Below are 13,571 nucleotides of genomic sequence, written 5' to 3'. Positions count from 1 at the left end.
CGCTGCGGCTCCCGCAGGGCCCCGCGCCCCGGCCGGCTGCGTGAGTGGGCAGCGCCGGGCCGTGACTCCCCGTCTCTCTCCCAGGGCCTGATCCGGAGCTGGGAATCGTCCCCAGGCCCCCGGCCTGAGCCCGCGGTGGGGCCCGGAGCGGCGAGAGGGATCCTGGGCCTGTCCAGTGCCAAAGATGTTCCCGCAGAACCGGCCCCCGGTGAGCCCGCAGCTCGGCCTCGTCCCCTCCGGGCCACGGGCGAGCACGCAGTACTGCGGCAGCCGTGCTGGCCTGGCCCTTGGCACGGGCCTGCGCCCCCAAACCCGACTGTGAGCCTGCCTCGCCCCGTGGGGGTGGGACGTGTCGGCCTCAGCCTGGAAAGTTGTGGGGATGGCATGTAATGCACTTGGGAGCAGTGGTGTGGTGCTTCCCAACCTGATGCTGAGCTCCAGAGCTGCGGGGATTTGGGTTTTCCGACACGCTGGAAGCCGGATCGCAGTCGGGGCGTGACTGTGGGACCGGTGATGAGTGGGCGAGGACAGAGCCCCGGGGCTGGGCGGGAGGGCGGGGGGGGGGGGGTTGCACGCTCTGCCAGCCAATGCTTGCACGCTCTGTGCCACCCATGGTTGTTAATCCTCCTCTTCTGGCTCAGTGGCTGAACCGATGCTGGAAAGGTGGAGAACGATTGCCCTTGGTGCTTGGCTGTAACCAGTTTCCTCTGCAATAACTCTTTCTGCCACCTCTTCCATGTGCTGCTCTCCCAGATGTGCCCATAGCCTCTTCCCCGGGTGCAGGATAACCCCTGGGGGACTCGCGAGCCTCACTGAGCCAGCAGTGGTGACCCCGGGGGTCCCCTCCTCTGCCTAGGCCCATCTCCAGGCACCCTCCGCTGCCTCGGGAGCTGCTGTCGCTGCCAGTGCCATCCCCAGCACCCCTCAGTCCCTCAAGCTGACTTACCCAGAGACCTTGGACCGCATCAAGGAGGAATTCCAGTTCCTGCAGAACCAATACCACAGGTGAGAAGCTGCCAGGGCTCGCGTGCCAGCAAGGCACTGGGCACTTAACTGGTGCTGGCGAGAGGCGGGCTCCCCCTCGGTGCTGGGCATCAGTGTGGGCTGGCAGGAAGTGCCGTCCCATGCTGCTGTGGGCACTGGTCCATCTGGAAGACGGCTGTGCCAAGCACCACCTTGGTAGCTTGAAATGACACTGTTTGAGGGGTAAACTCGGCCTCTTCCTGCCAAAAGCCCCAGGATGAGGATGCTGGCTTCCAGGGCCCGGCTTCTGGGCTGAGCTGGAGCCGTCACTTAGCAGACCTGGAGTCCCTCTGATCCGCCCTGCTGCTGGCCAGGATCACCTCCCCTTCCCCGCACAGTGCTGGGCAGAGCAAGGTTTGAAATGCAGCTCGGCTTTGCAGCTCGCTCCATTTGGGAAGCAGATGCTGGGGAGGGGGTTAAAACTCCATGCAGATTGCTCCCTGATGCCTGGATCCCTTTGCTGTCCATCTCCTCTTTGTCAGCCCCTTCCCACCCTCTTTCAGGTGGTTTTCTTGGCTTCTGCTGGGAGACGGGATTGAATCTGAGAGCAGGAGGCTGAAGCACGCAGTGCGCTGGGAGGGCTTGTGCTCTGTCCAGCCTGGGAGATCTTGCCTGTGGGGGACCAGGGGGTGTCTCCCTCTCCCTCCCTCCCTCTCTCTTTCTTCTCTTTATTATTACAGCTTGAAGTTAGAATGTGAAAAGCTGGCAACAGAAAAAACAGAAATCCAGCGTCATTATGTCATGGTTAGTGAGCTCCACCTGAAAGGACGAGTGCGGTGGGGGGTGTCTCCTCTGAACCATCAAAGGACACGCAGCCCTGGGATGGTTTGGCTTCCCCTCGCGTTTGGGTTGTGCGGCCAGGCCCTGAGACCTAGTTCCTGTGGTAGTTATTGTCTGTTTTTTCCCCCCAAAACGAGCTGTGGTGTTTGAGCAGGGCTTGCTGCCAGAGTGCATGGTGGCAGGGTGGTGGCGAAGCTGCTCCCGTGTGGGTTGTCTTCTTTCCCGCGGGCAGTGAGCGGGAGCCCCAGGAAGACCGTGTCCGTTTTGTGGGCTGTGGCTGTGTGCCAGAGAGACCTCTGCTCCCAGGAGAGTTGCTGGGGACCATGTTCTCCTGGCCTGGCCACAGCATGGGTGTTTGTGGCCAGGCTGACCCTGCACGCCAGCACTGGAGAGGACTTTTTGGTTGTGAGTCCCCCTGGGCTCCCCAGCCGTGCTGATGCTGCCTTCTCTCCCTCGCAGTACTACGAGATGTCCTACGGCCTGAACATCGAGATGCACAAACAGGTGAGTCTGTGTGGGATGGGAGCGTTGTCCCTGCTCCCTGTCCCTGCCTTGCCATCTGGGCCCATCGGGGTCATCCCTTCCCACGGAAAGCGTGGGAAGTCGCTCCCTGCCGTAGCCCAGGGAAGGCTGTGCTTGTGGGGGCTGTGCTCCCTTCTGTGTGCTTTGGGAGCTCTGCACCACTCTGCGTCATGGCCTTGGCCTGTCTCCTCAGCTCTCTGCACACACGTGTGCACTCCAGCGTGAGCTGCCATTTGCTCGCTGGGTTCAGGGTGCGCGTTCCTGGCTGTGTCGCGATGCACTTGTTGCGGTGGGAAGAGAGCAGCGGTGGAGGACTTGTGCTTGCGTGGCTGCTCGCACCAGTTGTGAGTGGCCACCTGGGGACCGTCGTGGAGGAGACCGGCTCCCGCGGGGCAAGGGGTGCTGCAGCGTCACGGCCGGGTGATGGGCAGGGTGACGAGCTTTGCCTCGCTGTCTTGGCAGCTGTCCAGTGCCAGCTGCCCCTTGGGGGCAGCTCGCCTGGGGGCCGGGGCTGAGGAGCATCCTGAGGTGGGAAGCAGGGGGCTGGGGCGTGGGTGCAGGGTGGGCTCCCCAAAGGCTCGGGGCTGCACATCCCCCCTCGTTGCCTCCCCATCCTCCCTCCCTCCCTCCCTTCCTCCCGCTGTGCCGCGCTCCGGGTCACCAGCTGCTCTGAGACAGAAGGTTTCTTCTCATCTATTTTTAAAGAGGCTGCGGAGGAGCCTGGCGAGGCGTGCTGCAGCCACGGCCTCCTTCCTTCCCGCCCTGCACCCCGCCGCCACCAACTGTTGCGCGGGAGCCGGCTCAGGCAGCCGGCGTGGGGGTGCCGGCCCCCGGCACAGGGCAGGCTGACGGCCGATCTCACCGGCTTTCCACCCCCCGGGTGGGTGTTTCTGCGGCTCTCCTCGTTTCCCATGTGCACCCTGCCCCATGCCGCCATCCCCGCTGCGCAAAGCCGGCCGAGGAGGCGTGAAGCCGCCCTTGCGAGGGGCGATGCCGAGGGTCTGCCCGGCCCAGCACCCCCTCCGGGTGTGTGCTCCTCTCATCTGGTTGCCGGTTCTCCCCTGGCCCTTGCAGGCTCGTGTTTTCTGCCAGTCCCAGGTGCCGCTGGCTGCCCGCCAGCGAGCTGTCTGCACTTTTAACAAGGGCCCGTAAGTCTGCTCTGACAGCCAGCGGCCATTGTGTGAAAAATGGGAACCGCCTGCGCGGGAGCTGTGGGTTATCACCGCCGTGGGGAGATCGGGTCGCCGTCTCTCCTCCCCTTCCCCCAAATCTGGTGCTGCTTGTGGGCATGGGCAGGGGTCCTGAGCACTCTCGGCTGCCCTGGGACCACCGAGGAAGCACTTGCCCCATCGCCGCTGGTGAAGGCAGGGTAGTGCCATGGTGCGGTGCTGCCTCCGTCCCCAGCATCCCCCAGAGGCTCCCCAGGCACCCGGCTCCCATGGTGCTGGCATCAGCAGTGCTTGCACCGGCAAGGGCCGAGGTGCAGGGCGGTTTTACCCTGCCTGGGTTTGTTTGGAGGGAAATGGGGCTGGGGGCTGGGGGGCCGGCTGTGATGGTGCAGCTCTCCAGGCAGCCACAGGCTTGGCAGGGGAGGCTCAAGACAGGAATGAGCAGGAGATGTTAATTTTTTATTGTTGTTTTGTTTTTGGCATGGAAGGGGCCTGTAGCTTTTTATAAAACCGCCTCCCCGAATCTGCCTGGCCTTGGACTTGCTCACCGCGAGCCAGAGGGGAGGTGACGGTGCTGGTGGCTGGGGGGGCTGCAAACAGCATGATCATTTTTCATGCTGAGAGCGTTAAAGTGCCAGTAAATTGCACATTAACGAGTGCGAGTGAATTGGAGGCAGCTCTCCCCAAGGAGCTGCTGCCCATCAGTGCATTAGGGAAGAGAATCCATCACTGCCGGCCCCGGGAGACAGCTAAATCCTTCCCAGAACTGCCTGCTGCCAAATCTCCTTGCTCCCCCCGCCTTTCTTTCTTTTCTTTCTCTTTTTTCCTCCCTCGGAAGGGGAAGCGAGGGCGGGTGCTGGATTGTTTCTGCTCTCTGTGGGTCTGGCAAAAACAGGACGGTGGCCGCTCTGAAGGGCAGCATGGAGTGTCACTGGGTCTGTGTCCCCCCACCAGCCTGGCAGTGCTGTGGCCCCTCGTCCTGGCACCATGGCGCCTGCACCAGCTGGGCACAGGAGACTTGCCCAAGGTCCCGGTGGGGAGATCTGGGGTCAGCTCCACCCCGGCTGTTGCGGCCCTTCAGCCTCTGGTCTCCTCCTGGGGCTGACAAGAAGGTCTGTGTTCAACCCCCTCCTTTCAGCCCCGTGCTGGTTCCGTAACGTTTTCATCCTCCCCACTGGTGTGGGCAGGGAGCTCCTGGAAGCTTGGGACAGCACCTTACCTGAAGTCCCCGTGCCTGGGGCATCCCCCGCCTAAAGGGAGAGCTGCTGATCTCTGCCCCCTCTTCGGTGCTGGGGTGGAGTCCCCGGCTCTGTGCGATGGAGAGCAGCATGGGCATCTCTGCTGTTGCCTTGAGCAGTGTCTGCTCTCCTGGCTGTCACCCACTGGTACTCGGGGCAGGGGCCTGACCCCCTAGACCCTGGGGGTTCTCCCCAGGGATGTGTCTGTGGGGCCAGGGATGACCCAATGTCTGTGCTCGCCCCCAGCCCGGGACATGCAGCATGGGGCTGGCGAGGGCCCTGCCCTGGCTGTAGGGTGCAGTGGGAGCGCGGCACAGCAGGCACAGCACACCACCGCTCTGCCTCCCTGTGCCGCTCCCCCGCTCTGCGCTCCTGATTGCCTGTGGCACTCAAGTGTTGCAGAAAAACAGCAGCTGTAAGAGAGCACCTCTCCAGGGCTTCCTGCAGGCCGGGAGAGCGGCAATTAGCAGTCGTGGTGCCGGCAGGAGGCTTGCGCGGAGGGCGGAGGGGAGCCTGCTGAGGCCGGGGCCCTGACCTGCAGGGCTGGGGGCTTGCTTGGCGATGGCCCTTGGTGGCATGGGCCGTGGGGCTCCATGTCCCTGGCAGGGAGGAGGCGGGAGCCATCCTGGGGCTCTCAGGGTGGGGATGGAGGATGCTGGGCTCATGTTTTTGGAGGGCTGGCATTGGGAAGGAGAGCTTTCCTGCTCCCCCCTGGGGTGTTTCTGGTCCTTGGTGCTAAGCAGCAGCTCTTGGGGCCAAGCACTGGCACCCTGTGGCTGCTTGGGGAGCGCCCTTGGCGGGAGGGGTCTCCCACGGTGCCAGGGCCGCTCAGCGTGGGGGCAGCTCTGCCCCTTGCCCTGACAGGCACTGCCTCTCTTCTGCTGCCAGACGGAGATTGCGAAGCGGCTCAATGTGATCTGCGCCCAGCTCATCCCATTCCTGTCTCAGGAGGTGGGTGAGCCCTCGGACCCTCACCTCTGATGGGGTGTGCAGAGCTCCTTTGGGACACAGGGAGTGTCCCTGCTGGGGGACTCAGGCCCTGTGCTTTGGGCTGGGCTGGGGGGGCTGGCTTCACCCCATCCCCTGACGAAATGAGGCTGCCGCAGCCCTGCTCACAGCAGGAGTAGGCGGGGGCATCGCCCGGTGCTGACGTGCTCTTCTCTCCCTGCAGCACCAGCAGCAGGTGGTCCAGGCCGTGGAGCGTGCGAAGCAGGTGACTATGACCGACCTGAACGCGGCGATCGGGGTACGTCAACCCTCTGCCCACCCCTTCCCGCCACCCCCTGGCTGGGCGTGCTGGGCTGCCGCAGGCAATGGTGCCTCCCGTGCTCCCACCGTCCCCTGGGCTGGAGACCTGTCCTGTCCCAAGCACGGGGGGGTCGGGTGCAGCCCCCTGCCCCTAGTGCCTTCACCCTCCTGTGGCTGAGTCAGGGGGAGGAGGAGGGCAAGCCGAGCTTGTCTGGGGGGCTGCCAGCAGTACTTGGGCTTGGAGGAGATGCAGCTGCTGCTGCAGTGGTGTCAAAACAGGGTGTGGGGGTGATGGCTGGTGCATGTCACTGTGTCCTGATGCCTGGTGGCCCAGGTGGAGGGTGGGGGTCGCCACTGTTCCCACACCTCAGTTATTCCCACGAGACCGCAGCAGTACAGTGGTATGGATACGCGTAGGGTCTCCCATCTGTCCCAGTAGCTCCTGTCATGAGGTGGGGAGAGGCGGTGGGAGGGACGTGGTGCTGCCGGCAGCTTGGCTGGGGCACCTGGGAGCGTGCCCTGCCCCTCCTCACCCAGCTCCCCATCCATCCCTTGGCTGACCCAGGGCTGCCGGTGGGGAGGAGCAGCCTCTTCCCTCCCCCCTACCCGGCGGCCATCCTGACGTGGTTCTTCGGCTCTCCTCTCTCCTCCCGCTCCTCTCCAGCACCAGCTCCAGACCCAGCACCTCTCACACCACGCTCCTCCCATCCCGCTGACCCCCCACCCCTCCGGGATGCAGCCCACCGGCCTTGCTGGCATCAGCAGCACCTCGGGGCTGCTGGCGCTTTCAGGGGCACTGGGGGCCCAGGCCCAGCTTCTCTCCAAAGATGACCGAGGAGTCCATGACACTGAGCCTAGGGGTGAGCGTGGGGGGGACGGGAGACAGGGGCTGGGCTGGGGGGTCAGGTCTGGTGTGACCCTCCTGGCAGCAGGCAAGCCTGGGAAGGGGTGATGCTGGGCCCCGGGGCTGTGCTTGCTCCCCATGTCCTTCCCGCTTGGGCACTTCCCTGGGGTGGGTGGGGACCAGGGCTGGGTGGGGGGCAGCTTGTCTGTGCCTCGGGGCTCCCAGCTGGGCTGGTGGAGTGGGGGGCTTGCCAGCTGTGAGGGGTTTGGGTGGGGAATGTACCCCGCTGAGCAGCACCACCTGGGAGGGCAGTGGGGTGGGCTGGGGGGGGGGTCATCCCTGGTGGGGGCCCAGGACCACCCTGCTGCTGTAGCACTGGCCCGGCCCTGCCACGAGCACCCCAGCAGCTGCGGGAAGAGCGGGTGGCTTGAGTGGGCGGCTTTCCTGGGGGGCTCTCGGCGGTGGCACAGTGTGTCCCTCCTTCCCTCCTCCTGCTGCTGTGCTTCCGCGTTGCCACGGCGACAGAGCGAGACCCCGGCCCTGTAAGTGCCTTTTCCTTCTCTTGCACCGTTTCCCTCCAGCTGCGCAGGCTCCAGCCGGGACCCTGCGAGCCGGCAGCCATGCGGGGGACAGATCCCGCTGCCCGGCTGAGGCCCCACTGCTGGCACAGCCGTGTGGGTGGGTGCTCTCCCCCTGGGGACCCCTTCCCCGTGTCACGTGGGCAAACCGCACCGTTCCCCCAAGCAGCGTCCCCCTCGTTGCTCCTTCGGCAGGAGCTGAAGCCTGAACTGGTGGCACGGGGGGGCTGCGTTGGGGCCCTCGGTGCCCCTAGAGCCAGCCGCAGCCCTGCGTTGGTGCTGCCTGTCCTGGGGGCCGGGCACAGCAGCTCGCAGCCCCTAACGCTGTGTCCCCCTACCCCAGAGCTCCCTGGCGCTGCCCAATGGGGAGCGGGCACGAGCCATCTCCGAGTACCTGAGCAGCAGCAAAAAGAGGAAGGTGGAGGAGAAGGACTTCGTTACAGACTACGTGAGTCCAGGGCTGGGGGGCTTGGGGCATCCTCATCCCCTCTTGCAGGGCAATGTGTGGAGCTGCCTGTGCCTCCGGCACTTCCCAGGCAGGAGCGAGGGCAGCCTCAGCCCCTTTGGCTCCAACTGTCCTCTGTGTTTCAGGGCAGCGATGCAGACAAAAGTGAAGACAACTTGGTGGTGGATGAGGTCAGTGCACCGGGATGTCGGGCACTGGGAAGGGGCTGGGGTTGACGTGTGCTGCCTGTCCCTCTGCCTGAGCTGGGGGCTAACAGGCTGTTACAGGAGGAGGCAGGCAGCATGGGGAGGTGGCAGTGGGACCTGAGTCTTGCTTACCGGCCCTCACTGATGGCAGCGATGAGCCCCAGGATGCAGGGTCCCAGCCTGGCCCTCTCTGGAGCCACCGGCTCACCATGGCTTGGGACGTCCTTGCACTCCTGCCTGCTCTGCTGCCTGCTGATTTCCCTCCCCCTCCAGGACCCCTCTTCCCCGCACAGCGTCCATTCCTACTCATCCCGGGAGAATGGGGTGGAGAAGGTCCCACTGGGCAGGAAGGAGGCCATGCCGCTCAGCCCGACCTCCATGGCCTCCTCGAGCAGCACGTCCCCGTCTCGGAGCAAGGATGCACCCACGGTACATGAGTAGTGTGGGGCAGCTGGGGCGCTTCGCTCGGGGCTTGTGCTCGCGTCCCTGCTTCCCCGGGCTCGGCTGGCAGAGCTGCCGGACGTGGGTCCACCTGCCTCTAAACCCATGGGGTGAAGGCAATGCTGGAGGGACAGGGAGGGCTCCTGCTCCATTAGATCCCCTCTCGTGTCCCATCCCCCAGACCCTGCAGCGCTGGCTGGGCTGGGCTATCATCAGGGGTGAGGAAAATGGACCAGCTCGCTCGGGGGGGGACCTGAGGAGACCCCCGGCAGGGTGGTAGCGTGGCTGTCAGACCTCCCCGCTCTGTTCCTGGCAGGTGGAGAAGGTAGGGACGCCTAGCCTGAAGTCCAGCACACCCACCTCCCAGGGTGACACCGCAGCCCTGGGCTCCAGTGGTGCCCAGCAGTTTCGCCCTGCCGCCGCCAAGGCCCCCGTGGACCCACTGGGTGAGCTTGGCCCTGCCGGCACCCAGGCAGGTGGCTCTGAGTGCTGGTCCCCTGGTCCCCCGCGAGGATGGACCCTGGGCCCTGTCTCTTCATGCTGCCTCTCCCCCCGCAGCCCTGGGCCTGAGGAATCCGCTGGGAGTGCAGAGCCCCTACTCGGCTGCCTTTGGCATGGCCCACCCCGCAGTTAACGGGGACATGGCCGGGACTGGTGCCTACGCCAGCCTCCACCTCATGTCCCCGCAGCTCAACGGGGCTGCGGCCGCCGTGGGAGCCGGCAGCTACGGGCGCTCCCCCCTGGTGCGTGAGCCTCTTCCCTGCAGGGCTGAGGGGGCTGTGGGGCGCGAGCTGCTCTCACCCGCTGTCCCCTCCAGGTGGGCTACGACCCGCACCCCCACATGCGCGTCCCAGGGCTGGCAGCCGGCATGCAAGTGGGGACTTCGGGGAAACCGTAAGTGGGGCTGCGCTGGGCTGGGGGCTGTATGGGGGGCAGAGGATGAGGTGTCCTGCAGGGCTTAAGCTGCGGGGTGCAGGCAGGCGAGGCCCAGCAGGGATGGGGAGCACAGCCCAGTGATGGGGCACCCGTTTCTGGGCAGCGGCAGGCTATTGTGTGCCCAGCCAGGCTTCCCTGGGCACCGCTCTGCTCGTGGCTCTGATTCCAAACCGTGCTGCCTGTGTCAGGCACGCTGGGTCCGACATAGCACCAGCTACTCTCCGTGTAGGATCCTTGGCTGGTTCTTACTGCTCTGTCCCCTTCCAGCGCCTATTCCTTCCACGTCAGCGCCGACGGGCAGATGCAGCCGGTGCCTTTCCCACCCGACGCCCTCATCGGCTCTGGTATCCCCCGCCACGCTCGGCAGCTTCACACCCTGACCCACGGCGAGGTGGTCTGTGCCGTCACCATCAGCAACTCCACACGACACGTCTACACCGGGGGCAAGGGCTGCGTGAAGGTGTGGGACGTGGGGCAGCCAGGCACCAAGACAGCCGTGGCTCAGCTGGACTGTTTGGTAAGGAGGAGCGTGCCACCACTCTGGCACGGCCTTTTTCCCTGTTTCCCTGCACTGTGCCACAGTGCTGTGGTGCAGAGGGGCTCTGGGGTCTCCATTGCAGATCTTGGGGATGTGGGGGGCCTCTGAAAGTGACGGTGTGCACCGAGGAGAGTCTCCATGTGTGTTTCTAAGTGGGGGCAGTGGGGGGCTGCTGGGGAGGGATGGTGGCTCTGTGCTGCCAGTGTGCTCTCCTGTGCCACCCCATCTGTTCTGAGCATCCCAAGCTGTTGGGGGGCTTTTACACCCCCACGCCTTGGTACTGCTTTGTTTGACAGCACCTACCCTAAGACAAGCCTTTGCCAGTGTCAACCCGTCCTGGCCAGATACTTTGTACAGGCCAGAATTGCATGGGCTTGAAGCATCACTCGGATTCAGCTCTGTCCTTTCTGCTTTTGCTTGTGTGAGTCTGGCTGGAGGGAGAACTCCTATTTCTTTTAAAAATAAATGAAATGGACTGTCAGACCACAGCAACTCACCAGAGCCAAGCTGGAGGCACAGCCATCACCTGAGAGTATTTTTAACTTGTTTTCTTTGAGGTTTATTTTAAACGGGCTGCTGGAACTGGGAGTCCCTGTGCCTGCTTTGAACAGCCCAAACCCAAGTCCTCTCCTCGACTTGCTTGGGGCCTGGGCAGCCTGACAAATATTCCTGGATGGTGCTGACCTTGAAGATACAGATGCACAAACAAGGAAATGACTGAGTCATGATAATTTCAAGCTGCATCAGAAGTTTGGGAGCAGGGAAAAATGGTGTTCTAGTGCTCAGAGCCATGGGCTGTTTCAGCCTTGTTGGAGCTGCCTCCCTGGCTGCCCTTCGTCTCCTCCAGGACCAGCTGTGTCTGTTGGGCAGCTGCTGGCAGGGATGCTGTGGGTTGAGGGCGTCCCTGAGGCTGTTCATAGTGCAGTAACAAACTGAGGGGCTCCTATGGGGGCTGGCTGGGGCGACCACTCTGGGCATGGGACGGGGTGGGCTGCACAGCCACCCCTGCCCCAGCCCTGCTCTCCCACTGCTGCTGCTCCTACCCTCAGTATGAGCTGCTGGCCCTAGGGTGACCAGGCAGTCTGGGATGGGTGCAGAAGGGCTGGAGGGGAAGGGGTTAACAGGGTCCTCTCTCCTGCACCCTAGAACCGCGACAACTACATCCGCTCCTGCAAGCTGCTGCCTGACGGCCGGAGCCTTATCGTGGGGGGGGAGGCCAGCACCCTCTCCATCTGGGACCTGGCAGCCCCAACGCCCCGCATCAAGGCCGAGCTCACCTCCTCTGCCCCCGCCTGCTATGCCCTGGCCATCAGCCCCGACGCCAAAGTCTGCTTCTCCTGCTGCAGCGACGGCAACATCGTGGTGTGGGACCTACAGAACCAGACCCTGGTCAGGTGAGCCTGGGACAGGGGGAGCGTGGGCAGGGCTCGTCAGGCCAGGGACCGTCAGGCCAGGGACTGCTTGGTCCCCTCCAGGGCCTTCCCTCCCCGCGGTCTAACCCTGGCCATAGGACAGTCCCTGTCCTTGCAGCAGGGATCTGCTCTCGCTGCTGGGTGCTGCTCCGGCCCACACTTTGCACTGCAGGTGCTGGTGGTGCTGGCAGCCCCGACAGCCATGCTCTCGCCCTCTCTGTCCCCCTCTTTCCCAGGCAGTTTCAAGGCCACACAGATGGTGCCAGCTGCATCGACATCTCTAACGATGGTACCAAGCTGTGGACAGGGGGGCTGGACAACACAGTACGGTGCTGGGACCTGCGGGAAGGGCGTCAGCTGCAGCAGCATGACTTCAGCTCCCAGGTAGGGACTGGGGCCGACCGGGAGCACCATGGGGCTGGCTGGGACCTGCTGGGCCACTGCCTGACCCTGTCTCTCTCCCTAGATCTTCTCCCTGGGTTACTGCCCAACGGGAGAGTGGCTGGCAGTGGGCATGGAGAGCAGCAACGTGGAGATCCTGCATGTCACCAAACCAGACAAGTACCAGCTGCACCTCCATGAGAGCTGCGTTCTCTCCCTCAAATTCGCCTCCTGCGGTAGGCACACCTGTCCCAGCCCGCTGGCTCTGGAACCTTGTGGATGGAGTCTCCTCTCCTAGCCATGTGTCTCAGAGCTTTTTGCACTGGGGGCAAGCACTGGCTCCAGTAGCCAGCCCAGTTCTGTGTGGATGCTAGTGGTATCCTTCAGAGAAGGGGTGTCTGTTCCTCCTGGAGCAACATCCATGGCTGCACTCTCAGCTCTATTGTCACAGGACTCCCCTTTGTGTTCCTGAAAACAGTGCCTTGGTTAATGAGTGCTGGAGGTGTTGCTTTCTTGTTCCCACCTTGTGTTACACAACCTGGGCACAATTTGCTGCAGGAATACAGCTGGTGGGCCTGGTTTGGTGATATGATGCTCCTCTTTGTCCCTTCTGTCCTTCCCACAGGGAAGTGGTTTGTGAGCACGGGGAAGGACAACCTGCTGAATGCCTGGCGGACACCCTATGGAGCCAGCATCTTCCAGGTGTGGGGCATACGTAGCCTTCGTGATCAGGGGTTGGGAGGAGATGTTCCTCTGGGTGAGGTTGCCCAGAGCTGGGATGGCCCAGTACAACCCAGCTGTAAATGTATCTTAGCAGTAATGAGCCCCATAAACAAATTTGTCCCTGCAGCCCCCCCCCGGCGCAGCTCGGGGCCCCAGGTCCCAAGGGGTGGGACTGGGACCTTGCTCTGGGGCTGCTTCTTGTTCTTACCCCCTGCCCTCCTCTCTCCAGTCAAAGGAAACCTCCTCCGTCCTCAGCTGCGATGTCTCCACGGATGACCAGTTCATCGTGACTGGCTCAGGGGACAAGAAAGCTACGGTTTACGAGGTCATTTACTGAGAGCAAGAGAGGTGCCAACTGCAGGGAGGGCCCACACAACGTGGACAGGCACGTGTCCATGTGGACAGACGGGTGGACTCTACCTGCCCTGCTGCTGACTTCCCAAAGAATGTGCAGCCTGTGGCCAGGGCATCCAAGCCGGAGGAGAGCGGCGAGGGGTGGAGGTGGCCCTGGGACCACAGCCAGGCGTCATGCTGGGCTGGGACGTGGCGGCTGCTGCTCGCAGTGAATTTCCTGGGGACTTTCTCCTTGTTTTGTTCTTTATTTGTTGGCTTGTTTCTAAATCTGGACTGTGGGCGTTGAGGGGGGAGGGTCTGGCATTGTTAAGGTTTTTTGTTCGGGGTTTTTGAGGTTTTTTTGGTTCTAACTTTTTGCTGTGGTTTTTTTTTTCTGTTAAGTCTCTGGGTCAGGCTGAGGAAGATGGGCTCTGTCCTCATCTACCTCTGTGCCTCCTAGGCATTTAATATGTATTTAATAATAAAATCAAACAAAAAAGCACCGCTGGACCTCGTCCTGGGCAGTAGCCTTGGTGCTCTGTGGCCGTGGGCTGGAGCCAGCTGAGGATGGGTGAGACCAGGGCCAGTGGGGCAGTGGCATCATCCCCTTTGGCTGCCATGGCTCACCGCTCCTTTCCCTTCCCTGCATCGGGGCAGGTTTGTTGCCGCCCTCTGCAGCAGGCAGCACTGTGGGGCCTGGCAGCAGGACTGCACTGCCAGCACTCTCCTCACTCAGCCCTGCATCGGTCCTGCG

The 13,571-nt window shown here is 63.3% G+C and overlaps 1 protein-coding gene across 5 annotated transcripts; it reads left to right on the top strand.

Moving 5' to 3' along the window:
• Positions 1–89: 89 nt before the first annotated feature.
• On the top strand, positions 90–13,190 carry LOC104829072 (transducin-like enhancer protein 1). 5 transcript variants are annotated; one of them, XM_010563121.1, is made up of 20 exons: positions 90–208; positions 857–1,005; positions 1,704–1,767; positions 2,263–2,307; positions 5,621–5,683; positions 5,904–5,945; positions 6,645–6,840; positions 7,350–7,366; positions 7,746–7,850; positions 7,994–8,038; positions 8,327–8,482; positions 8,811–8,940; positions 9,053–9,237; positions 9,312–9,388; positions 9,698–9,947; positions 11,115–11,362; positions 11,617–11,764; positions 11,847–11,997; positions 12,387–12,463; positions 12,714–13,190. In XM_010563121.1, exons 1-20 carry the CDS (start codon positions 185–187, stop codon positions 12,819–12,821), a joined length of 2,280 nt encoding a protein of 759 aa, XP_010561423.1. In that variant the 5' UTR covers positions 90–184; the 3' UTR covers positions 12,822–13,190. The 5 variants fall into 5 exon arrangements, with proteins under 5 accessions (XP_010561423.1, XP_010561421.1, XP_010561422.1 ...); XM_010563119.1 differs by having other exon boundaries at positions 5,904–5,978; XM_010563120.1 differs by having other exon boundaries at positions 5,597–5,683.
• Positions 13,191–13,571: the final 381 nt, after the last annotated feature.

The sequence above is a fragment of the Haliaeetus leucocephalus genome, unplaced genomic scaffold (assembly GCF_000737465.1).
Source record: "Haliaeetus leucocephalus isolate CR32 unplaced genomic scaffold, Haliaeetus_leucocephalus-4.0 Scaffold164, whole genome shotgun sequence".
Classification (NCBI taxonomy): domain Eukaryota; kingdom Metazoa; phylum Chordata; class Aves; order Accipitriformes; family Accipitridae; genus Haliaeetus; species Haliaeetus leucocephalus.
The sequence above is the reverse complement of the archived record's forward strand: the minus strand, read 5'-3'. Positions and strand labels throughout refer to the sequence as shown.